At 36.7% G+C, this 27,627-nt stretch overlaps 1 protein-coding gene across 4 annotated transcripts in view; it reads right to left on the bottom strand.

Moving 5' to 3' along the window:
* The window catches only part of BARD1 (BRCA1 associated RING domain 1), an 88,478-nt gene that overhangs the window by 33,370 nt on the left and 27,481 nt on the right, over positions 1-27,627 (bottom strand). For all 4 annotated transcript variants that reach the window (XM_058705994.1, XM_058706004.1, XM_058706012.1 and 1 more), the window contains 3 exons: positions 24,536-25,488; positions 16,976-17,056; positions 15,151-15,323 (listed from right to left, as the gene is read on the bottom strand). In XM_058705994.1, coding sequence (XP_058561977.1) covers positions 15,151-15,323; positions 16,976-17,056; positions 24,536-25,488 — 1,207 coding nt within the window. The remainder of the gene's footprint in view (positions 1-15,150; positions 15,324-16,975; positions 17,057-24,535; positions 25,489-27,627) is intronic.

Raw genomic sequence — 27,627 nt, 5'->3', positions numbered from 1 at the left:
ATTTTTTAAAAAATTAACTAGGGCAATGGGACAATTAATAGGTCCAATGGTCCATATAATATTTTCTAATTACGAATTCTACATGCTTGCAAGGGAAACTATGCTAATGGCAGACCATGTGCCAAATCCTAAACTTTATATATCTCTTAAAAAAAAAAAAAAAAATGCTATTCTCCATACAGTCAAAATAGTTCTGATGGGATGTAAGAGCTTTGTTTTAGGTTCACATTGGATGCACTGAAGGCAGTAGGGAAGACAGATAGCCACTGAAGTTTTGACCAGTCACCAATATAAATATTCACAGACAAAGAAGAAGCATAGAAGATATGAAACTTTTTATCTGAGGTTAAAACAGAAGTAATTTTCCCTCTTGGGTAATGGACTCTTATTTTAGTACATAAGAGGTAATTTCTCATGCAAAACATAAGTAAAATCAGAGTTAAATGAATTAATATTATATTTAAATGTAAAATGTATTTTTAAAAGTGGCAAAGTTCACATAGCAAAAGTCCAAAGCAAATAAGAAAGTATTGTAAGTAAATTGTGATTTAAAAAACAGTAAGGTATTAGAATAACATTAAGTCTAAACAAAACATAAAGTTTGAAGTAGATATATATGACCATCTAGTATACACATATTCCCTCCATTATCATAAAGACTTAGGGTCCCAAAACCTTACAGTAGGAAGTTCACAGCTGAGGATCACAGCTTGCATGAGAAAATACAGGACTAGAAGACTTCACTGGTGAATTTTAAAAGTCCCTGGATTTTTTAAATTAAACAATGAAGACAGTAGATAAAGAATATCAATGATAGTACTATACGTAGTTAATTCCTAGTTACCAAGTCTTACCTTATAAGGTTTCAAGATTTCTTCCACCAGTATTCAACAAATTGCTTTTAAATTCATTTAGCTTTGTGATAAACCATATTCCATTCTTTCTTTTCTCATACCTGGCCTTCCATAAATATTCAATTCCTAATTATATTTCTGAGTTGTTGACTCTTTCCACCACCTGGGCTATAAAAAGACTGTTATTTTCACACGTTATAAGCAATACTAAAAAAAAATGGTTCTTGAGCCTTCTCTCCAAAATTTTAAGTTACATGGTCTTTTTGGTTAATTTTTTTTTTTAATGTTTGTTTATTTTTGAGAGAGACAGTGTGAGTAGGGGAGGGGCAGAAAGAGAGGGAGACACAGAAGCTGAAGCAGGCTCCAGGCTCTGAGCTGTCAGCACAGAGCCCAACACAGGGCTCGAACTCGCAAACTGTGAGATCATGACCTGAGCCGAAGTCAGATGCTTAACTGACTGAGCCACCCAGGCACGCCTAAGTCACATGGTCTTAGCACCATTTATGACAACTTAATAGCAGAACATATCCGAATACAGAACTTTCTAACATGGATCCCTTAGTCCTCATACACAAGCTTTGCTACATTCCAAAGACATCCAAAAATACCCTTAGTCTGAGGCTGGATTTCGTCTCAGGTTTTCTTCTCCCTCCCAAGACTAAATTATAAAAATCTTTACTCTTCTCTACAAGTTTGCTTTACACCCAGGTGAAATAATTCAAGTTAAATTCCTACAGTAGCAGAAAAGGTATAAAATCAATCAAAATATATCAAATGTCGAGTAAAAAGAATCTATGTTTGGTGTCAAGGACATAAGTCGTCTATTAAACATGCTTTCAATAGGAACTATATTAACCACCAATTCCTTGTGTCTATACTACAGTGCAAATCAGTGGACCCAAGGCTGGCTTACATGCCTCCTTAGCTTAAAGGGCCCTGAAGTATGTGGAAATAAAGACAGTATTTTTTAACATTCAGTACTCAAGAACGATCACAGCATTTGACTAAATCATATAAAGGCAGATCCAAACCTTTATGGGTTTGCGAAACTCTGCTATACATATAAGAAATATAATAAATACAGTATTTCCTCACAGACCCTGTCTCACTGGTATGCCCTATGCAAAGCATCAGTAAGATGATCTTCATGGGCATCCTCCTAAAAAATCACAGTCTCAGATAAAACTGAAAAATAAGTAAACTTTACTTTTATAGCATACAGGGAATATTTAAAGATAAATTTAAAGGGCATCTAGGTGGCTCAGTTGTTAAGCATCTGACTCTTGATTTTGGCTCAGGTCATGATCTTGCCATTTGTGGGTTCAAGCCACATGTCAGGCTCCTTGCTTACAGTGCAGAGCCCGCTTAGGATTCTCTCTCTCTCCCTCTACCTCTGCCCCTCTCCTACTGGCACTCTCTCTCTCAATCTCTCTCTAAATAAATAAACATTAAAAAAATAAAATATAAAATATATGTAAAGATAAAGTAATGAGACAATAAAAAGTCCATCTTCACTCTAGTTCCTGTATTCTACTATCAATATGTTACTATTTCAGAGTGGCAACTACTAGTAACAAAACTGGAGAGATTTTCAAATATTATATACTATACAAATTATCAAAATAGATAATGATGTGCCGAATGGAGGGAGAGCTTATTTCTGTAAGATACTCCACGCGTGTTCCAGAGACCAGAGAAGGCAGAAAGCATCCTTGAGTATCTTTCTAGGAAGTGGAAGAGAAGAGGCTGGTAAAATGGAGGAGTAAGAGGACCCTAAGATCACCCTGCCCCACGGATACAACTAGATAACACTCATATCAGTGTAAATAACCCAGAAAACAACCCAAACCTTGGCAGAACAAACCCCACAATGAGAGAGAAGAGTAGAGGTCACACTGAAGAAGGTAGGAAGGGCATACGAGTGGTAGGAAGCTAATTGGACCACAGCCTCCCTGGGAGGGAGGGAGCCACAGGCACAGAGAAGGACTATCATGGGAGCCTACACAGGTAAGACAAATCCCCAAAACATTTGGCTTTGAAAGTGAAAGAAGCTTCACGGTTCTTACAACCAGCAGGACTTAAAGCCTGAAATTTGAATACTCTCCCTCTGGGAGACCCCAGAGGGCATTAGGAAGTAGAATTCAGGCCTTAAAGAAAGTTCAACATACAGCCTGGGGAGATGCAGCAGAATCTTGCAGCAGCAGTTTGGAAACACCTGGGGGATATGGGAGAGTTATTTACTCATCTCAGAGCAAGGGGTAGGTTTTGCAGGGAGACTACACCGAGAACATTTCCCTCCCCTGTTGCCAGGCATGAACACACAGCCACCTGTGGGCAACGGTGCAGCGCCAACATTTATTAACTTGTCTATAGCAAGCCCTGCTCCCGCCAGTCGAGCCGGCCTCAGTTCCAGCGCTGTGGGTCCCCTCCCCCAGAAGACCCGTGCAAGCCTTGCTAATACCACATCTCCCTACCTGCATACTTCACAGGGCCTTGGTCGTGGTAGTGGTAGAGGGCCCTCATGGAATATCACGCATCCTGTTAAAACTGTGCACCCCACCCTTGCCAGGGACCCAACACTGGCCACAACTGGCAAAGAGAACCACTGCAGATGACTAGATTGAAGGAAAAAGCAGTCAGGACACAATAGCCGGGCTCACACAACACACACAAGAGACACCCATGAAGTGCCATGTTCTGGTGAACAGGGGACACTGCACTGCAAGACACTACAGGACCTCTTCTTCATAAGGCCATCACTTCACAAGGCAGGAGACTTGGCTGACTTTCCTAACACACAGAAACAGACACAGAGAAGGACACCTGGGTGGTTCAGATGGTTAAGCATCCAACTTTGGCTCAGGTCATGATCTCACAGTTCATGGGTTCGAGCCCAATGCTTTGGATTCTGTCTCTCTCTCTCTCTGTCCTTTCCCCACTCACACTCTGTCTCTGTCTCCCTCTCTCAAAAATAAACATTAAAAAAAAAAAAGAAAGAAACAGAGACAAAATGATGAAACAGAGGAATATGTCTCAAATGAAAGAACAGGACAAAATCACAGCAAGAGAGCTCAATAAAATGGAGATAAAAAAATGCCTAATAAAGAATTTAAAGTAATGATAATAAAGACATTCACTGGACTTGAGGAAAAGGTGGAGGACATCAGTGAGACCCTTAAAAAGAGCCAGAGAAGAAGAATAAAATAAATGAAATTAAAATTAAAAATAAAGTACACAGAATAAATAGTAAGCTACAGGAAGCAGAAAAATGAATTAGTGACTGAGAGTACAGAGTAATGGAAAGTAATCAAGTGACCAGAGGTGAGAAAAAAAATTATACAAATTGAAAACAGACTAAAAGAACTCAGGGACTCCATCAAGTGTAATATAATGCAAATATTAGAGAGACCCCAGAAGAAGAAAAAAAGAGAAAAAATGAGGCAGAAAATTTAATTGAAGAAATAACTGCTAAAAACTTTCCTAATCTGGGGAAGTAAAAAGATATCTAGATCCAGGAGGCACAGAGATTCCTACAACAAAATCAAGCCAGGAAGGTCCACACCAAGGTACATAGTAACTAAAACAGCAAAAAGTAATGATAAAGACAGAATTTGAAAAGCAGCAAGAGAAAAGAAGATAGTTACACATAAGAAACTCCATACAACTATCAGCGGATTTTTCAGCAGAAACTTCGCAGGTCAGAAGGGAATGGCATGATATATGCACAGTGCTGAAAGGAAAAATCTGTAGCCAAGAATACTCTACACAGCAAGGCTATTATTCAGAATAGGAGGGGGAAAAAAAAGTTTCCTAGACAAATAAAAGCTAAAGGAATACATAACCATTAAACCAGCCCTGCAAGAAACATTAAATGGAACTAAGTGGGAAGAAAAGACCATAAGTAAGGGTAAGAAAAGTAGGAAGCACAAAAGCAGTAAAAATATGCATGTCTATAAAAGTCAAGGGATTCACAAAATAAAAGGATGTAAAGTATGACACCATATACCTAAAACATGGGGCAAGATAAGTAGAGAATAGATTCAGACTTAAACGACTATCAATTTAATATAGACTGCTATATGCAGAAGACATTATATACAAAACTAATGGTAACCACAAATCAAAAACCAGTGACATGCAAAAAATAAAAACAAAGGTGTCCAAATGTATCACTAAAGAAAGACAGAAAACTGTGAGAAGAGAGCAAGAAAAGATCAGAGAATTATAAAAACAACAGCAAAATAAGTAACAAAATGGCAATAATACATACCTAGCTATAATTACTTCGAAAGCAAATGGACTAAACATTCAAATCAAAAGACACAGGATGACATGATGGCAAGGCTAAAGAAACAAGAGCCATCCATATGCTGACTACAAGAGATTCACTTCACACCTAAAAACACATGCAGATAGAAAGTGAGAGAATGAAGAAACATTTATCATGCAAATGGATGTCAACAGAAAGCCTAGGTAGCAATACAAATACAAATAGGACAAAACAGACTTTAAAACAAAGACTGTAACACAAGACAAAGAACACTATATAATTAGTAAGAGGACAATCCAACAAGAAGACAGAACAAATATAGGGGCACCTGGGTGGCTCAGTCGGTTGAGCGTCCGACTTTGGCTCAGGTTATGATCTCACAGTTCGTGGGTTCAAGCCCGCATCAGGCTCTGTGCTGACCACTTGCTCAGAGCCTGGAGCCTGCTTCAGATTTTGTGTCTCCCTCTCTCTCTGCCCCTCCCCTGCTCATGCTTTGTCTCACTCTGTATCTCAAAAATAAACAAATGTAAAGAAAAAAAATTTTTTTTAAAAGATAGAATATAAATATTTATGCATTCAACATGGGAGTACATAAAACAGTTAATAACAAACATAAAGGAAACAATCAATAGTGATACAATAGTAGGGGACTTTAATACCCCACTTACATAAATTGACCCATATCAAAAGAGAAAATCAACAAGAAAACAGGGGCCTTGAATGACATACTGGTCATTCCAGTATGGAATGGACCATCCATACTGGTCAGATGGATTTAACACATATATTCAAAATATTCCATCCAAAAACAGCAGAATACACATTTCTTTCAAGTGCACACAGAACATTGTCCCAAATAGATCACATAGGTCACAATACAAGTCTCAACAAATTAAAAAAGATCAAAGTCATACCACGCATCTTTTCAGACAGTAACACATGAAACTAAAAATCAACCACAAGAAAAAATCTGGAAAGAGCACAAATATAAGGAGATTAAATAACATGCTACTAAACAATGACTGGGAATCAAAGAAGAAATCAAAGAAGAAAGCAAAAAATGCATGGAGACAAACGACAATGAAAACACAATGGTCTGAGGACCTGGGTGGCTCAGTCGGTTGAACATCTGACTTCAACTCAGGTCATAATCTCACAGTTAAATATGAGTCCCACAATGGGCTCACTGCTGTCAGCACAGAGCCCCCTTCAGATCTTCTGTCCCCCTCTCTCCCTTTCTGTCCCTCCCTCACTTGGGCTCTTCCAAAAATAAGTAAACATTTAAAAAAAAAAACAAAACAAAAACACAAAGGTCCAAAATCTTTGGAATGCATCAAAAGGGGTTCTAAGAGGGAAGATTATAGCAATACATGCCTACCTCAAGAAAAAAGAAAAATCTCAAATAAACAACTTAATCTTATACCTAAGGAGCTAGAAAAAGAAAAACAAATAAAACCCCAAACGAGAAATCATAAAGACGAGAGCAGAAAGAAATGATACAGAAACTAAAAATGAATACGTAAATGAACAAGCAAATCAATGAAACCAAAAGATGGCTCTTTGAAAAGATCAACAAAGTTGATAAGCCTCTAGCCAGACTCATCAAAAAACAAGACAGTACTCAAAGAAAAAAAAAAAATCACAAATGAAAGAGGATAAATAGCAATCAACACCACAGAAATACAAAGGACTGTAAGAGAATATTATGAAACAAACTGGACAAACTGGAAGTCATGGATAAGTTCCTAGAAACATGTAACATACCAAAACTGAAGCAGGAGGAAATACAAAACCTGAATAGACCAATTACCAACAATGAGGTTGAACGAGTAATCAAAAAACTCCCACCAAACAAAAGTCCATGACTAGACAGATTCACAGATGAACTCTACCAAACATTTAAAAGAGTTAATACCTATTATTTTCAAAGTTCTCCAAAACATAAAAGAGAAAGAAAAACTTCCATTTTCATTCTATGAGGCCAGCATTACCATGATAGCAAAACCACATAAAGACATCAAGAGAAATACAGGCCAGTATCTCTTAAGAACACTGACAAAGTATCAGCAAACTGAATCGAACAATACATTAAAAAAAAATCAATTCCTACAATCAAGGAGGATTTATTCCTGGGATGCAAGGGTAGTTCAATGTTCACAAGTAAATCAATTTGATACATCATATCAAAACAAAAAAGATAAAAAACATATCATTTCAATAGATGCAGAAAAAGCCTGTGAAAAAGTACAACATCCATTCATGATAAAAATCCTCAACAAAGTAGGTTTCAAGGAAACATACCTCAACATAATAAAAGCTTTACATGAAAAACACAGCTAACATTATACTTAATGGGGAAAAACAGAGCTTTCCCCTAAAGTCAGGAACAAGTCAAGGATGTCCAATCTCACCATGTTTATTCAACGTAGCACTAGAAGCCCCAGCCACAGCAATCAGACAACAAAAAGAAATAAAAGGCATGCAAATTGGTAACTTTCACTATTTGCAGATGACATGATACCATATACAGAAAACCCGAAAGACTCAACCAAAAAACTACTAGAACTGAAAAATGAATTCAGTAAGGTCAGAGGATATAAAATCAATGTGCACAAATCTATTGCACGTCTATAACACTAATAATTAAACAGCATAAAGAGAAATTAAGACAACAATCCCATTCACAACTGCACCAAAAATAGTAAGATACCTAGGAATAAACCTCACCAAAGAGGTGAAAGACATGTACTTTGAAAAGTATAAAATACTGATGAAAGAAATTGAAGACAACACAAATGGAAAATAAGAAGGCATTCCATGCTCACTGATTGGAAGAACAAATATTGTTAAAATGTCTGTACTAGCTACCCAAAGCAATCTACAGATTTTTTTAAATTTTTTTTTTTAATTTATTTATTTTTGAGAGAGAAAGAGCATGAATAGGGGAGGGGCAGAGAGAGAAGGAGACACAGAATTTGAAGCAGGCTCCAGGTTCTGAGCTGTCAGTACAGAGCCTGACACTTGGCTCAAACCCACAAGTGGTGAGATCATGACCTGAGCCGAAATTGACACTCAACTGACTGAGCCACCCAGGAGCCCCAGCAATCTATAGATTTAATGCAACCCCTATCAAAATACCAACGGCATTTTTCACAAAACTAGAATAAACAATCCTAAAATTTGTATGAAATCATAGAAGACTCAAAGAGCCAAAGCAACTTTGAAAAGGAAAACAAAGCTGGAGGCATCACAATTTCAGACTTCAAGTTATATTGCAAAGCTATAGTCATCAAAAGAATATGGTACTGGCACAAAAACAGCCACATAAATCACTGGAACAGAATATAAACCTCAGAAATAAACCCACAATTATATGGTCAATCTTTGACAAAGCAGGGAAGAATATCCAGTGAAAAGAGACAATCTTTTCAACAAATGGTGTTGAGAAAACTAGACAGCAACATGCAAAAGAATGAAACTGGACCACTTTCTTACATCACACACAAAAATAATCTCAAAATAGATAAAGGTCTAAATATGAGACCTGAAACCATAAAAATCCTCTAAGAGAGCATAGGCAGTACTGTGTCAGACATCAGCCATCGCAACATCTTTCTAGATGTATCTCCTGAGGCAAGGGAAACAAAAGAAAAATAAACTATTGTGACTACACCAAAATAAAAAGCTTCTGCATATTGAAAGAAACAACCAACAAAACTAAAAGACAACCTACAGAATGGGAGAAGATATTTGCAAAGGACATAGCAATAAAAGGTTAGTATCCAAAATATATAAAGAACTTCTACAACTCAACACCAAAAAACACCCACAAATAATCCAATTAAAAATGGGCAGAAGACATGAACAGACATTTCTGCAAAGACATCCAGATGGCAAACACACATATGAAAAGATGTTTGACATCACTAATCATCAGGGAAATGGAAATCAAAACCACAATGAGCTATCACTCCTGTCAGAATGGCTAAAATCAACAACACAAGACACACACATGTTGAGGAGGATGTGGAGAAAAAGGAACCCTCTTGCATTGATGGTAGAAATGCAAACTGGTGCAGCCCCTGTGGAAAACAGTATGGAGGTTCCTCAAAAAGTTAAAAATAGAAGGGCTCCTGAGTGGCTCAGTCAGTTACGTATCTGACTTCAACTCAGGTCATGATCTCATGGTCCATGAGTTCAAGCCCCATGTCGGGCTCTGTGCTGACAGCTCAGAGCCTGGTGCCTGCTTCAGATTCTGTGTCTCCCTAGCTCTCTGCCCCTCCCCTGCTCAAGCTCTGGTGTCTCCCTCTCTCTTGCAAAAACAAACATTAAAAAAAATTTTTTTAATTAAAAGTAGAATGATCCACTATGGATCCACTAATTGCACTACTGGGTATTTACCCAAAGAATACAAAAACACCAAGTTGAAGGGATACATACACCCCGATGTTTATTGCAGCATTATTTACAATAGCCAAACTATGGGAAGCAGTCCAAAGGTCCGTCATTTGATGAATGAATAATGATGCAGTATATTATGTGTACACACACACACACACACACACACACACACACACAGTGGAGTATTATTCAGCCACAAAAAAGAATATAATTTTGCCATTTGCAAAAACATGGATGGATCTAGAGAGTAAAATGCTATGTGAAACAAGCCAGTCAAAGAAAGACAAATAACAAATGATTTCACTCATATATAAAATTTAAGAAACAAAACAAATGAACAAAGGAAGAAAAAAATAGGGGAAGAGACACAAACCAAAAATCGACTCTCAACTGTAGAGAACAAACAGACGATTACTGGAGGGGATGTGTGGAGATGGGTGAAATAGGTGAAAAGGATTAAGAGTACACTTACCTTGATGAGCACTGAGTAATGTATGGAATTGCTAAATCATTATCTTGTACACCTGATACTAATATAACAGTATGTTAACCATACTGAATTAAAAACTTTTAAATAGATTTTTAAAAAGAAACTATGAATATAATTTTAATATAAAAATCTGTAGGCAAAAAAATTAAAAATAAAAAAACAGATAATTTCAACTTATAACTAGAAATGCAAAAATACTAAATAAAATCCTAGCAAACTGATGTAAAGTATTTGCTTAAAGAATAGCACAGTATATTTAAGTTTATCACAGAAATACAACATGGTTTAATATTTTAAAATGTAGGGGTGCCTAGGTGGCTCAGTCAGTTAAGAATCTGACTTCGGCTCAGGTCATGATCTCATGGTTCCTGAGTTCAAGCCCCGCATCAGGCTCTGTGCTGACAGCGAGGAGCCCACTTGGGATTCTCTCTCTTCTCTCTGCATCTCCCCAACTCATGCTGGCATTCTCCCTCTCTCTCTCTCTCTCTCTCTCAATAAAATAAAACTTAAAAAGACATTTTAAAATGTATTAATGATACCAACAGGCAAAAGGTCTAAGATCACCTCATTATAAGCTAAAAAAAATCATTTAATAAGGTATAGTCTTCTTAAAAAATAGCAAAATAAATAGAAGATCTTTATTTTTTAATATTGATTTTAATACTGACTGTAAACCTAGAGTCAATATTTTTGAAAAATGAGAATAAAACAAGTATGCCAACTATCACCATTATTTTATAATATTGTTCCAGAAACACTGGCAAATGCAATAAGAAGTTAGAATTGATAAATGATAATCAGATCCTTAGAATTAGGTGTTGGCTAGATATAAGAGAAATGTACTAAAATCAACAGCTTCCCTATACATCAGGAATGACAAGTTGTATTTATTAACAGAACATCCAGTTAACCAGAGCAACAAAAGAATCAAATGCCTAGAAAAATCTAATAGTTAAGTGCATGCATAAATGCAGATACATATAATAGATGAAAAACTTTACTAAGATGTGTAACTGAAGGCTCAAATAAATGGAAAAACATACTGTTTCTCAATGAAAAATCAAATTCCACTATAATCCACACCCTTACCCAATTTTAATCACAACCCTAGTAAGATATTTCTTAACTTATCAGACTTCACGTGAAGGAAGAAGCTGATGAAAAGAGTGAATTCTCTCCCTCCTTGCTCCCCCCCCCCCCCCCCAACACTGCTCACTGTCACTACCTCAGCTCAGACTCACCTCTCCAGGTTATTGGACACACCTCTTCACTGAGGTCCTGGCCCATGTGCAGGAAGAACTTTCCAATGTAACATTTGAACCCTGTGGCATACTATGCCTCTGTCTGCCTCTGCCACCTTCTCCAGCCTCTTATCATTGTCTAATACCAGTCTTACCGACACTAATCGAAGCTCCTAGAACTGAATAGACAAGCAGTCTTGGCCGTACCACCCACCATCTCTTTCTGAAAAGCCCATCCCCCTATTCTTCAAAATTCAGTAGAAGTGCTCCTTCCCCTAAAAAGTCTTTCATGACTTCCTCTAGTCTCACTTACAGTCCCTACTCTAGATTTTCACACAATCTTGTGCACTGGCCTATGAAGGCATGTGTCACATGGCTCTGTAATCAGTTTACTCCACTAGAACAGAAGGAGCAGATAACCAACTGGGGGAGGAGGAAGTAAAGGAGCAGGGCAAGAGTAGGAGAAACCTAACAGGATGTCACTGAAGAACCAGGAAATTAAGGTATCTAAGTAAAACAGACTACTTGAACCTTGAGGGAATGAAGAAGACTGCCAAAATGTTACGGAGCTGAAGACTGCCATTTAGAACACAGATGAAGCAGAAAGACCCTACCCACCTACAACTTCGAGCAAAGAACTAAGCCATAAAAAGCAAAGGACAAAGAACAGCCTTTGCCCTTTCCAGTTCCAAACCTTCTTCCTAGTCCTGGTTATTGAGAGAAAAGTTCCATTCCGTGTAAAAGAGATACAAGCAAACTGATGTTTGGGGAGTGGGACACACAGGCTGCCAGTTATGGAACGAGTAAGTCACGGGAACATGGGAAACAGCACAGGGAATACAGTCAGTGGCACTGCAGTAGCACTATATGGTGACAGATGGCAGCTAGACTTGTGGCGAGCGTAGTGTAATATGCAAACTAGTTGAATCCGTATGTTGTACACCCGAAACTAAAGTAACGTGGTATGTCAACTATTCCTAAAAAAAAAAAAAAAAAAAAAAAGAGTAAAAGAGATATAATAAGCAGAGAAAATAAAAGTAATATACTTGTGAGTGATGAATCGCTGAATTGCACTCCTGAAACCAATACTGCACAGTATGTTAATTAACTAAAATTTAAATTAAAAAAACAACAGAAAGTATTATGCTTGCCAACTCAGATTCCAGAGTCTGAGATATTAATGGCTTATAAGGTGGCATTAAGGAGCCATCTTACCAGACAAGAGCTTCAGGAGAAAGGGGGAAAAAAAAAGAGTACAAAGAAGCCCATACAGTTCCCATGCCCCTCCCAATGCTCCTCTTAAATGGAGGAAGTCAAGGAATGAATTTCATCTACAGTCACTTGTCAGTACTTAATTCAAAAAGACAATATATAGAACTCTGGCAGAAAAACAGATCTAAAACACACCAAGGCTATAGGAATTACTTTGGAAAGCCATGAACCCACAGAAGGTAACATGCTATGGATTATGGATGCCCAGTGGACAAGAGACTAACAATTCTGCCCGGGGAGCACGTAGGAAACCAGTTCTACCACCCTAGCAAAGGTGCAGCTTATGGAAACATGGCTTTAGACTTTCACTCCACACTTACAGTGAATTAGGGAGCAGAGGGAAGCAATTCCTGTTGCCATCTCATAGGACCCTTTTTCAAAAGAGAGGAAAAAATATACCATCTTTTCATGCATTCAAATACTTACTAACTTGCACCACAAATGAATGTCTGGAAGTTTTGACAAACAATAAGAGGTGCCAATGAAGGGTTTTAAGCTAGTAAGTGATTTGACCAGACTTGTGTTATTTATTTATTTATTTTTTATTTTATTTTTTTTTTTATTTATTGTTTGAAGTTCTTGGGTTGCAGTAATGGGGAATGAACAAAAGAAAAGCCATCTGAAAAGAAGGAGACCAGTTAGGAAACGGGTGAAGTCAATTAGGTGAACAACCACTACTAGGAAATAAAACAGCGAAAAACACAGCAAATACTTAAGGATGATGACCATCAACCCATCTGGAAAAAAAGGAATAACAATATTTAGAAACAGCTATCACACTCTTAAACCCTAGATTCAATCTACTGCTGCATTCTCTCCATGGTTCCCTAACCGTCCTCTACCTAATGTTATTCCCAGCCTTTCCCCAAATAAATCCTTCTTCCCCACTATCCTAACTATATCAACCAGCTGTCCAATTCAGTGGCCACTTGGCACATGTGGCTATTCAATTAAAATAAAATACATTTCCAAATTTAGTTCCTCAGTAGCAACAGCCCCATTTTAAGTCTTCAACAGCAGCAGATGGCTAGTGGCTACTGAGTGCTCAGCACAGATATACAGCATTTCCATCAATACAGAAAGATCTACTGGATGGTGCTGGGCTACAGATATACCTAAATCTGCCACTTCGCTAGGTAAGCCTATTTAAAAACAACATATTTATCTGAGGGGCACCTGTGAAGGCAGACTAGGCTCACTGTCTCATGCCCACACCTTGTATATTAATAAGCTTCACAGTATAGTGAAGAATCATGGTGTACAAACCACAAGACAGGCCCTGTGTTTTGGCTCATTAATCCTCACTATACTCTGAAAAAAAACAGAAAAGCAGCAGGCATCACCCATGTTTTATAGGTGAGGACACCAAGGCACAGAAATTAACCTGCCTGAGGCTATAAAGTCAATAATGGAGTCACAAATAAAAGCTGAATTCCCTAACGCCCTGACCAGTGCTCCATTCATTAAAGTAGTCATGGCTGATTTAAGAACCCACGGATGGAAACTATTCAGTTTCACCTGACCCAAGTAACCATTTGCTTTATCAAATGGCTGGCTATCCCCCCAGGAGGGTCATATCTGTTAGGTCCATGTGTATATATATATGTAATGTGTGTGTGTGTGTGCACGCACACGCATGAGCACACACACTCACAAACCAGAAAAATAAAAATACATAAAAATACGTATCCCTTGAGTTTGCCCCAACTATCTCATCACATGTGATAGACATAAAGGGTATTAGACACACTTACCAAAACTAACAGCACCAAGATATGGTACATTCCTGCATTATTTATTAATTTGTTTTTCAATTATGCTATAAAAAAATTACAACCTAGAAGTTTTGCATTTTGTAATTCTTATTTGCCTCTGTAACCACAGTAAGCCTGATTTTCGGGTGCTCTTTCTAAACCTATTGAAGCAACCGGGACATGAAGAGGCAATTCTATTTCCATTTCAACTACCTCATTAACTGAAAAGAGTAAAATAATATATAGGGAGACATGAACCAAGTTATAGATTAAAGATATAAAATCCACATATGGCAATTGCTTGTGACACTGTTGACAATAGCGATTTTAAAATGCAGCTGCCAGCATTCACTAATGCATCTCTGTGCCCTGACATTGCAAAACAATTTACCCACAGCTTCATTTGAATGATGTGAAAAATCTAAGAAATAACTCAATAGCACTTGCCCAACATCAGAATTCTTCCATATTTTAACTAAATATGCAGGAAAATCATAAAAAAATATAATATTTAAAACAAATTCTGAAATACTGGGAAGCATACAAAACAGTTATTTCTGTGCTTCTAATTCTTTTCTTATTAATAAGTATGACTCAATCTACAGACTCTAAGTAAGTGAATTTGTCCAAAATTAACTTGGCGATTGTTTCTGAATTAAAGGAGCAAATCTCCCTCAAATATGTAAGTATCACAAAGGAAAAGAGCATGAGTGCTGATTTTAAATACAGAATGTAATGGTCATGTCTAACCTCAGTTGTGAAAGACAAGAAAGACAGCCACCAACTTCGGTATTCAAGTCCTTTGTTCCTCACAGCCTTCACTCAAGAACACAAGTCAACTAAAAACCAGGTTTTAAGTTGAACTTACACGGCGTTCCTGGAGGCTCCATAAGAAAGTAAGAGCTTGACTATATCCATGTGCCCATTCTTGGCAGCGTCATGAAGTGGTGAATCATTCTGATACCCAGTGGAGTTCACCAATGCCTTGTGCTGTAGCAACAATTCCACCACCTTCAGGTGCCCATGGTTGCAGGCTTCGTGCTAATTAAATAAGTGAAAAAAGTGATGAGGAAGAATAATGCATCATATCATAATAAAATTGCACTTTAGAAAAATAAATGTGAACTTCAGTCAGTAAATTGGTCTAACCTAAATATTCATACAGACCGTAAGTGTCGGCCCGGAGTAAAAGTCCCATTACTAACCTTAGTGATGACATACATGATGATCAAGATGTATGCAATTCATGGAAAAAGATGGTATTTATTTGAGCCTTCAGTCAACTGCTCATTTTTTAAGAAGAAAATGTAGCTATAAACCAACTCTAGCTCCTCAACTGTTCCACAGTAAAAAATTAAAAACAAGAAACTTAGAAAGTATTTAACAACTAGATCATGCATAAAGGGTGAAATTCTCCAAGGCTGAATAGAATCTACTAAATCAGGTACCTAGCCATACCCTGTGGTGCATCCGCATGTATACATAACCACCCCACAAAGTGAGTATCCTGGAGAGAGTATTTACAAGACAAGATGATTTGCTGAAGCTACAGATTACTGTATGGCTGGTGTCGATGATAACACAAATAACATAGAGTAAAAAGAGCTTACTGACGTAACAGGGCATTCATTCAAGGCATTCAAAGATGCCTCGTGTGCAAATCTTTCCTTATGTCTAATGAACTGTTAAAAATGCCACTATACTATATTCTAATAAACCACTGACATACTGTGCTTTTTAAGAACATCTATTCAATTCATAATGGGCAATACCCCACCAAATATCTGTAGGTCTATTTCCAGGAGAAAATAACAGAAATTAGACATCAGGTGCTCGAATAAATCACTCACCAATCTTTTTTACAACTTGCCTTACTGGCTTTAAAAAAAAAAAAAAAATTGACCTTTCTTTGAAAAGGTTAACTAGCCTGCAGAGTCAAAAACAACAAAGTGACTCTGATCCAGACTAAACCCTCCCAGCTTAAAAATTTGGCAAGGAGAAGTCATTCTCTACAACTTTAAACCTTTTTCACACCTGGCTTAATAAGACTTTCTCAATTTTATGATAAATTTCCAGCTTACAGGGTAAGGGCTTCTACCTCCTCTGTTGACACTTCTATAGCTGTCTTCAAATTGCATGCAATTAGCTCACACAGCACTTGTTCCCATGTATTTGTGCTATTCGTTTTCCAGACTATACTCCACATTGCAGTTTTAGTAATAATAAGCAGATTTTTAAAAATGTTCACTGTAAGCAAAGATTTCTACTGCCTCTATATATTTGTGATTGGGTAGGGTATAAATGAGGCTACAATAGATCTTCAGTAAGAATCACTGCCTTATGATATAATCCTATACCCAGTCCCTCTGACCTCTCTTTGTTCCAAGAAATCTGGTTCCAATAATTTGGAATGTGGCAAAATGAGGCCTGATGTCGGCTCCAATAGTTACCTCCATGTTATTAGCTACATTCAGCAATGTGGTGTAACTGGATTCCTAAATCTAAAGGTAGTCAGTGAAAAGGCAGCCAATTTCTTCCCTGTCACAATTGAAAAGCTAGATGAAAAGTAATCATTTTCTCTTGCTTAGTGAAATGTATGTTCTTCAGATTAAAAAGAGAGTGTATAGACAACTGCATACAGTATAATAACTATAAGACATAAAACGAGAATAAAAAAACGAATAGAAAACTACCAATGGTGTCCATCCAGCATGGTCTTTAACATTTGGGTCACTTCCATTTTGTAAGAGGTATTCCACAGAAGGTAGGTCGCCCTAATAGAATGAAAAAATAAAAAGAAATTAAAAATCATCAATAAAAAAAGAAGATATTGAGATTTGAGTTCTGTTTTATTTTTAAAATTTTGTCTTCTTAAAGACAGAATCAAATTTAAATCTCTTCTCTAATGCCTACTGCTCATGAGTAATAAATAAGAAGTCATGTATAGATGAACTGTTCTAAGGTACCAAGAAGTCATGAAGTCATATGGTCCATCCTTGAATATCAAGTTCAAAATCTCTGAGATTAGCAACCCTTATCAAAAGTCATTTCAAAATACCAAATAAAGGGCACTAACCAAAAATCAACGGATGATAATGAAGTATTTAAACTCATCACTTCATTTGTGAAAAACATCCTTTTTTAGCATGCATTAAAATGATTTCCAAGTACTGTTTAAAACAAAATCAAGGTCAAGAAGGCCACTCAGTTGAAACTTCCAAATTGTTTTTTTATTGACAGTTACTCCATTTATCCTTAATATATTAATTTAGTTTATATTCGCCTTATTTGCTAAAAGATATTTTTCTAGGTAAAAGCAAGGCTATTTTCTCCAAATATTACTGAGTTTACTCTGAAAAAGGCTGAATAAGTAAGTTACATATGGCAAATGGGGCACCTGGGTGGCTCAGTCGGTTAAGTGTCCAAGTCTTAGTTTCCGCTCAGGTCATGATCTCGCAAGCCCCGCATCAGGCTCTGGGCCGACAGGGAGGCTCAGGATTCTCAGAGAATCAGGCTCAGGATTCTCTCTCTACTCCCCTCTCTCTGCCCCTCTCCTTTTTGTGCCCTCTCTCGAAATAAACTTTAAAAAATTTTTTAAAAAAAATTACATATAGCAAAAGTTACCTACGACACATAGGTGTTCAACTGGTTTTGTGAAGAGCTTCTTTAGAGAGAAGGAAATCTCTCCTCTCTCACCCCCATCCTCAATATTCTAAAATGAGTTTTTCCCCTATTGGTTTGATTATATGTAGAAGTCACTAAGTCTCCTAAAAACAGTAACATTTGCTTTTATTTGATTGTTTTGGGCTGCTGCCTCTCAAGCACAACAAATCTTAAGATCGTAGCTTACTTAGTTTTCTAAAAAAGAAAAAGAAAAAGAAAAAGAAAAAGAAAAAGAAATAATCCATTTGCTTGGGCACCTTGGTGGCTCAGTTAAGCATTATGACTTGATCCAGCCGGGCTCAGGTCATGATCCCAGGGTTGTGGGACAGAGTCCCATGTTGAGTTCTGCACCGACAGCACAGAGCCTGCCTGGGATTTTTTCTCACCTTCTCTCTCTGCTCCTCCCACCACACATGCTCTCTCTCTCTCTCTCTCTCTCTCAAAATAAACTAAGAAAAAATCCATTTGCAACATACTTTTTTAAGTTCCTAAATTACCAAAATGACCCTAAATATTTAATGGATCTAAAAAATAAACATTATATATGTTTCAAATCAATTGTCCCAGTTCCAATAAAAACATATTTTCCCACAGTTTCTTAGGGGTGCAAATTCTATATTAGTAGTACAAATTACCATTTATTTAGCAACCTTTGCTCTATATTTAAGTCCATTCCCAATGAAACTAGGAATATCTGTCAAGATACTTGAATTTTTTTAAACAATCCCATGATTATTGGGGCAGATGAACTGCCAGAACCACACACACTTCCAACCTTCAACATGAAAGTATCCACACACAAAACTACACAAAAAGCCTTCTGAAAGATTTCCCCATTCTAATTCTGCATAGTAATCACAAAAACATATTAACCTAACAAAGCCCATAAATATAAATACAACTGTGGAATGAAAAGTCACATGAGAACACTCACATAGAAACAGAGACATTTAGAAACTAAAAGCAGATTCTCTTGGAAAGATGCTACACAGTGGTATTTTTCTTTCTTGTAACCTTGTCAAACTATCAAAGGGTCTTCTATTACAAAGCACCCCTAGACTTCCCCGGAACATATAGCCCATTTGCAAACTGCTTGTTTTTCATACTCAATATGCTTTCTCTTCCCTAGTACTTAAAAGTTTGTCACATTTTCATTGTTCTACTTTATGTAAATTTAATGTCATGCACATAAATAAAATTATGAAAATTAGATAGAGTTCACAGTAACGGAGTAAGCTTGAACCAATATGGAGTTTCTGGGAAATAAATGAACTTTTACTTCTAATTTCTTTAAATTACTTTCTTCACTAAAAGAATATTTTCTGAGTAATAAGCACTCACTTTCAGACTCTCCACAACTTAAAAGAGTAACTGAGAGTTTCTTAAACCACAGCAAGAAAAAAAAAAAAAATCATCCAAGTAAAGTATTTACCAAGGCTTACAAGAAATTTTAAATGGATTTGGTATTTTAAAGTAATACCTTAAAGGCTGAAAACAAACGGAACGTGTGTGCCGCAATGAATTTTCTAATTGCTAACCTTTCATTCAAAAACAGATTCTTCACACATCCATTCATATTACAGCAACATAAATTAACTTTCCAACACACACACTTTTTTTTCCTTATTATAAAGGTTAGCTCTTCTAAAATACAATTAAGAATAAATATCTTGATAAAAAAGGTACAGGGCATTACAATGACAATGACTTATCCCAAATGGTTAAGCTTTTCCACATATATGAACTAATCAGTTACCTAGAACTTTTCCTTTGGCAAGTAGATATTGTTTAAATTTTTTTTTTTTTTGTCATCCAGAATGAAGCTCTAAAATATATTAAACATTTCCCTAGCTTTTCAAGAGTTTACTGAATAAAATAACTTCACAGAAGCTTCTGACAACCTAGTCTGTGTAATATTAAGCTACTGGTATTAAGGAGGTTCAGTATTATAAAGGTGGTGGTTGACAGAGGGAAAAATGGATACTGCCTCCAAGAGATGTTCTAGAAATTACAATCTTGAAAATATCATAGATGCCAGTTTGCTTGGGAGTCCTCTGCAACTTTCTCAGGAAGCTGGTATGAAGGACGAGCAGTAAACGGGGTTTACACAATGTGACTGCCTTAAAATACGATGAATGACAAAGTCAGACCCTGAAGGAGACTCTTCACAAGGGATGTTCTTTCCACCCAGGAGATCCTCATCATCTTTGCTATGTTAAGTGTATCATGCCTTATAAGTTGCCTGAAAAATATGATTCGTTCTGTCTGCATCAAAAATATATCATGACATGCCAACGTCAAGCCTTCTATATCATGATACATTCAATGCTGTGGCATGAATTATGAGCAATCATTACCATTTGAAGAATCTGTGCTAGAAATCTGAGGCTAATTCCAGCAACCACAAATCCTACATGATAAAATAACAAATCAAAATTTTCTTTATGTCTAGAGAAATATCAAATACTAAGTTTTCAAAAATTAAATCAGAAGAATAAATGAGTGTTTATCTTAGTTTCTACCTAGGCACAGTAACACTTTCTCATAAAATCTCTCATTTATAACAAAATGTTCTCAGTAGCATTTTAACCATAGGTGACATCCACATTCAAATAGAAACACAGGCAATGAAAAGAGTCAACTGAATCTCAAATTTGTTCTGGTTACATGAGAATACGCACAATATCCCAGACATCATATTAATGAATATTCTGCTTGAAATTCTGCAGTGTAATAAAATGAAAGTATTAATAAGGAATTCAAGAAGAATCCTGTAGGGTCTGTAGGGTTTGTATTCATACAGGGCTGAATGTCCAAAAAGTAGAATGGCTCACCTGTAAATCCAGGATCCTGAGGGAAAAAAGGATTTGAGAACTGACAGTACAAACAGTATCTGCCGGTGACATAGTAGTGGTCTAACATTCAGCAGCCTGAATTTAGGCAGTCTGGATATTTACCAAGACCCTTCTATTGCCAGGTATGGAGGTTATCAGGGTAAATAAGGTAAGGGATGCTCTACATTAACCCAGAAGTCGACTTCTAGGAATTTATCCTAAAAATACACCTGGTCACATATAAAACAAAGATTCCTTGCCACAGCACTATTTATAAAAGCAAAAGAATGGAAACAAACAGACATCCATTAGTAAGGACTAGTCAAATAATAAAAATGTACAGAAGGCAACGCTACTATAAAAACATACAGAAAGCTGTGTACCAATATGGAATAGATTTGCTTATATTTACATAAAGAAATTCACAAAGGACACACAAGTAAGGTGGTTAAGCAAAAAGGGCTTGTCAGTAATAGTGCAGCTAGGGGCAGAAACAGGAGTGAGGTTTTCTACTATAAATACTTTTATTCATATTTTTGAAACCTGCAGTTATTACTCATTTTGAAATTAAATTTTAAATGAAGAATATATTCTGGATAACCACAGAAAGCTAAATGAATATAAATGCAAACAAAATAATGTCACCATAGAGGAGAAACTAACTCTAGGAATCCTGAGAAAGACTTATTAAGAAGGTAGGATGTAAACTGGATTTTTAAGGTTACATACAAAGAGCCAGGAAGGAAAAGGGAAGCATGTAGAGGAAAGAATATAAATCAGAGAAAAGAACATGTGCAAAGTATTGGTAGCATTAATGAACGTACTGAATAGTTCATAAGGCTAAATAAAGTTCAGTGTGACAGGAGAATGGGGTTCAGATCATGACTGAGTAGAAAATTTGCTCATTTATTCATCAAATTCATCTGCTATGTTCTAGGCAACGTTCTAGATCCTGAAGATCTAACAGTGAAGAAACAGAATTCTTGCTCTCATTCTAAAGAGAGAAGAAAGAAACTAAAAGATCTATAATAATAATGTCAGGAAATAGAGGGACCCAGATGGCTCAGTCAGTTAAGTGTCCAATTCTTGATTTTGGCTCAAGTCATGATCCCAGATCAAGGGACTGAGCCCCACACAGAGTGGAGCCTATCTGGGATTCTGTCTCTCTCCCCCCACCCCTCTCCCTTACTTGCACTCAAAAAATAAAATAAATCTTAAAAAAATAAAACATGTCAGGAAATAACTGAAAGAAAACAAAACAAGCAGGACTGCTTGGTTAGGTAAGCGAGAAAGTCTCTCTGAAGACGTGGCATTTGAGCAGAAGCCTGAAGGAGGAGGATCATACAGGGCTGTGTAGACCATAGGAAGGACTGTGGATTTTATTTTCAGTGGGCTAGGCTTGGCTGCCTGAAAGGTCATCAAATCTACATTCTGTTCAGCAGCAGTAACTTTTATTTCCCTGTTTCTTGTTCCATTTTTAGTATTTTAACTTCAGAGCCACCTCAAATCTTTTTCTAAAGTAGGTGGACACAAAAAATAAAATAGCAGAATCACAATATTTGGTTTTCTAGTACACATTTGCAGCTGCAAATGAGAAAATTAGAGCAGAAAATGAAATGAATACTACTTATAAAAAGACAAATATACTGACAAATCAACTGTTTTTTCGCACGTATTTGTTCTACGAAAATCAACCCGGGTGGGGGTTTACGTTCAACTCATATTTTTAAAAGAGAGCACTCTTATTAAACAGTGATTTAAAAAAAAAAACAATAGAAATCAATTACCTTGTCTTAAATGTACTGTATCAGAATCTGCCAACTAATGACAATAACAGTATTTGATAAGTGCAAAAGAATCAAATAGGTAACTTCAATGCTGGCAAGAAGACTCTTCCTAGGTAAACTAGTTATACGACAAAACTTGTATGAAGCAATCTTCACTGGAGAAAATTCACAAGACGCATCTTATTTTTCCTGTCTTAAGATTCTTTGTCTTTTTTCCACTGCTGAGGCCAAGGGTAGGCAAACTATGGCCTATAGACCAGATGCATGATTTTGTATGTCAACTTTTATTGGTTTATATATTGTCTATGGCTGCTTTTGAACTATGGGCAGACATGAATAGTTGTAGAGACTACATGGCCTGGGAAGCTAAAAATACTTGCCCCTTTAAGAAACAGTTTGTCAAACCATGGCCTAGGTCTTAGAGATCTTCATTAGTAAAGATATGGTTAAAAGAAAAATTCTCTACCCATGTAAACAGAATCCTGCCTGGTAGTCTGAAAATAATTCCCAGAAAGGAAAACATAGAAACTAAAGCAGTCTTACATTCTTATATATTAGTCAGAAATGAAAACATCATTATTATGCTAGCTACTTATGTCTATGAAGCATTTATAGCAATATAAAGTTAAGATTATAATAGCTTATTCGCATACCTATTATTTACATAACAAATAGGACAAAAATATAGTCTGGTTTTTTAAATCAATGCTTTGCAAAAAAATAAATAAATAAACTAAAATATAACAGGGACCAACTGAAAATTCAAGTTGTTCAAAAGATATGTGTGCAGAAATTGGCATGTAGTCATGTTGCAGTTTCCCTCCTCACTGGTATCAGATATAGAGTACTCTATATTCATCATTTATTGGAAGATAAAGCAAGGAAAAAAATAAAATTAAAGCCCTAACAGTTGGGGAAGCTCGTTTTTTTGCTTTTCCCTTTCTCCATACAAAAATACAGGAATGTCTGGACTCAATGTCTATTCCATATTCTTCCCAGATGTTTCCTGATGCTCATCAGCCTTATTTGCGGGGGCCTCCAATGGGTTCCTTCCAGATCTTCCAAAGATCTCTATCTGTGCAAAACACCCAAGGATCTCCTGATGAACTTATTAAAAGATCATAAAAGCTATCCTAATTTAGTACTAAGCTCACCTGTATTTGATTCGTATAACACTTGCATGAAATCCCAAAGTCTGTAAAGCTGTGGTGCTAACTGCTCCCCTCTATGTGCAGTTCTTGAGTCAGTTCCAAAGGTTAACCCTTGCACGTATACCTACCTCATGCTTGACAAATGGGACAAATAGTTTCCAAAAAAACTAACACTGCCATAGCCCTAGGGTTGAGGCAGTAAATAAAGAGAGGTAACTTTAATGAACACACTATTAAAAGAAATGTCTGGCTGTGGGATACAGACACGTTCCTTCAGGGTCAACCACGGGAGCCATTTTTGATAATCAAATTTCCAGGTCATTGGAAAAATGTACAGACCACATCTTTCAACCTTGCAAATTCTGGCAGTGCCCACTACAAAATGAGTTTGACAAATTTGTACATTTGTCAAACATACAGAAGTCTGTCATCTCCCACACTGTCCCTAGCTCTTTGGCTGGGTAACGATGTGTTGCCAGCAGTAACTTGGCCCCTGTCTATATTCCTAAAGCATGAGAAACTGGTGAAAACTGAACAAAATCATTATGGAATAGAGAAATGAAAGCCCTTGGCAAAAGAGAAGCTGAAATATTGAAATACTGGTTTTCTCTTATAAGATTATGTTCCTCAGGCCCAGGGGCCACTGCTCTGAGGTAGGGACACAGTCCCTACGAATTCTGCTTCTCTGGTTCAAAGGAGGTATCACATGAGTAGGTTAATTATCCTAGTAATCTCATGTCACTGTTCACAGGCCCCACAGAAATTGTTTCTTATAGTCGGTCTCATTCTAAAATTGTATTTCACAGCAAGCATCCTACCTTAATTGAAGCAATATGAAGCAAAGTCTCTCCTCTATGATTTCTTTTCACAGCTGTAAGGCTACCGGGAGACAGCTTCATTGCTGAAGGGCTGAACATCATCCGTCTGTAACTTGGACTATTCAGTGTAGAAGGTGGTGTACCTGGTGAAAGGCTCATGGATTCGTCTGATATATTACTGTTTTTCCTCCTTAATGTGTCACCAACTTTACGTTTGCTTGGAGGTGGTGAAAAGCAGCCAGGCAGTGGTTTGTTTTCTGAAAGCAGCATTTGCTGCCCACTCGTGCCAGGAATGCTGCTTCTGCATCTCTTAGAAATGGGACTGGACCGTCTGCTGCGACGTCCAGGTCGACCATTATGACCCGATGGCAAGGACTGCTTAGATGTAAGATGATTCGCACAGGCATTCTTCTTGGGAGTCATGTCTTCATTCCTGCTCTCTGTTTCTGGAGACTCTATTTGCTCAGCCAATGGTAAAGAGACTTCAGTTAAGCTTCTAGAACACTCCGATTCGGTTACAGAGTCACTTGCTAGTAAGTCTATGTCACCATTTGTCTGAGGACTAGCAATAACAGATGGCTGGCTACAGAAAGACACCAGCTTTTCCTTAAATTCCTCTTTGGAGTCAGGTTCACCATCTTCTTTTTCTGCCTCGAAATTCCATTCTTGGTTGATTTCAGCTAAAGTTTTCTTTTTTTGTTTTTTTCCGGACTTCGTGGAAGCCTTTTTAGCCCTCTCAGGAACACTTGTTGGAGGACTTGTAGAGACAAATTTGTACATTGAGGCCTGCTGAGCGTTCCCATCATCTATCACTTGAGGCTGGGTTTGCACTGAAATTTTAGTCACAACATATCTGACCTTCTTACTTCGAGGACTAAACCACATTTTTATTGAATTCTTCTTATTTTCTGCATCACTGAATACATTTTGCCTAGATGTGTCTTCTTTCAAATCTGATAGAAAAAAGGAAAAGAAATCTGTTACACGAACTTAATCTCCCCCATCTTGAGCTCCCAGAGGATTTTGTTCATAGTTCTCCTAAGGTGTATCACACTTCATTTGTGTACCTTTCCCTTGTCCTAGGCTATGAACTCCTTGAGAGGAGATATTCACTCATTCAACAAATATTTACAGAATCCTACTTTAATTCCAGACAACATTCTAGGGACTGGAGATACAGCAGAGAACAAAATATGGAACTTCTATTCTACTGAGGATGGGCAGAACATACAAGTAAATTAGTAGAACATACAGCATGCTGGTGGCGATAAGAGCCATGGAGAAAAGATATGCCAGATAGATAGATAGATAGACAGGCAGGCAGGCAGATATGGGATTTAATAAGCAGTAGTAAAAAAAATTAACACTTGTTCATTGAGACTTCTGAAAACCAATCAATAACCAATAATTCATTACAACAATAATTCACTACATCAACAAACTAAAGGAAAACCATGTGATTCTGTGAACAGATACAGAAAAAAAATGACAAAATCTAACATTCATTTATGACTTTATAAAAAGACCAACTAACAAGGGATAAAAAGGAACTTCTTCAACCTGATGAAGGGCAAAAATACACACAGCTAATATCATGCTAAATGGTAAAATACTGCAACTACCATTTTGTTCCTATTATCAAGAACAAGGCAAAGATGTCTGTTCTCACCACTCCTAGTCAACATATACTGAAATTCCTAGATAGCACCCCAAGTAACAGATATAAAAGGCACACCAATATAAAACCATCTATTTATAATGAACCTGAATCACTACATAGAATATCTCAAGGAAAAGTTTTTTTAAAAAATTAATGAAACTAACAGGTAACTTTAACTTAACAAAGCCTCAGAATACAAGGTCAATATACCAAGTTCAACTTCAACTATGTTTCTATATGATATATAACAAAAAAAATGCAGAATAAATTAAAAAACATTAGTACCATTTATAAAAGTACCAAAAAAACCCATAAAATACTTAATATACATCTCACAAAATACATACAAGTTCTGAAAATTATAAAATATTTATGAAAGAAATCCATACAAATGGAAAGACATTCCATGCTCATGAATAATAAGACTCAATATTGAGACATTGATTCTCCCCAATAGAACTACAGACTGTAATATAATCCAATAAAAATCTTAGTTTTTTTTTTTTTGTAAAAATAGACAAGCTGGTTCTAAAATTTACATAAGAAAGCAAAGGAGCTATAATATGGAAAGGCACAAGACCTAGAATAGCCAAATCAATAATGAAGAAAAACAAAATTGGAGGACTCACACAACATGACTTCAATTTATTTCAAACAAAATGAATCTAGGGGATTGAAGATAGTCACAACTCTTTAGGTGTCATCTCATATAATCTTGAGCTATGTAAACAAGAAACTAACGCGAATGAATGAACTTTAACTACATACTGAAATATACGCTTGAGCAAAAGAAGCCAGATACAAAACAATACATAAAACCAGCTGAAACTAATATGATGTGTTAAGTCAAAATACTGACTATCCGATAACTATGGGGAAAGGAGTTAGTGACTAAAAAGGGGCAACAAGAGGCTTCTAGAATAGTGTTTATTCTTCTAGGATACTTGTATTGTTTATTGGTGAGTTCAGTTTATGAAAATTCATTAAGCTATACAGTTACAATATATGTACTATAAGAATTTCTTCAACTTTTTACTAATAATCAGAAATTAGGGGCATCTGGGTGGCTCAGTTGGTTAAACACCCAAACCCTTTATTTCAGCTCAGGTCATGACTTCACGGTAAATGAGTTTGAGCCCTGCATGAGTTGAGCCCTGCAAGCCTTGCTTGGGATTCTCTCTCTCCTCTCTCTGCCCCTCCCAGCTTGCACTCTCTTTCTCTCTCTCAAAATAAATAAACTTAAAAATAAATAAAAATAATTTTAAAAAGTAAAAATAATCAGAAATTAAAACACAAAGAATCAGTAGACTTTAAAAAAGAAAAGAATCACTGTCCCCAAGTAGATAAGGTGCCACAATTTGTGGGTGAGTACTCTCGTACACTTTGCTGCGTTAGCTAAGGTCATCAAGGAAGGCCTCTCTGTAAAACTCAC

The sequence above is a fragment of the Neofelis nebulosa genome, chromosome 2, assembly GCF_028018385.1.
Source record: "Neofelis nebulosa isolate mNeoNeb1 chromosome 2, mNeoNeb1.pri, whole genome shotgun sequence".
Classification (NCBI taxonomy): Eukaryota; Metazoa; Chordata; class Mammalia; order Carnivora; family Felidae; genus Neofelis; species Neofelis nebulosa.
This window is presented reverse-complemented; position numbering and strand designations above follow the sequence as displayed.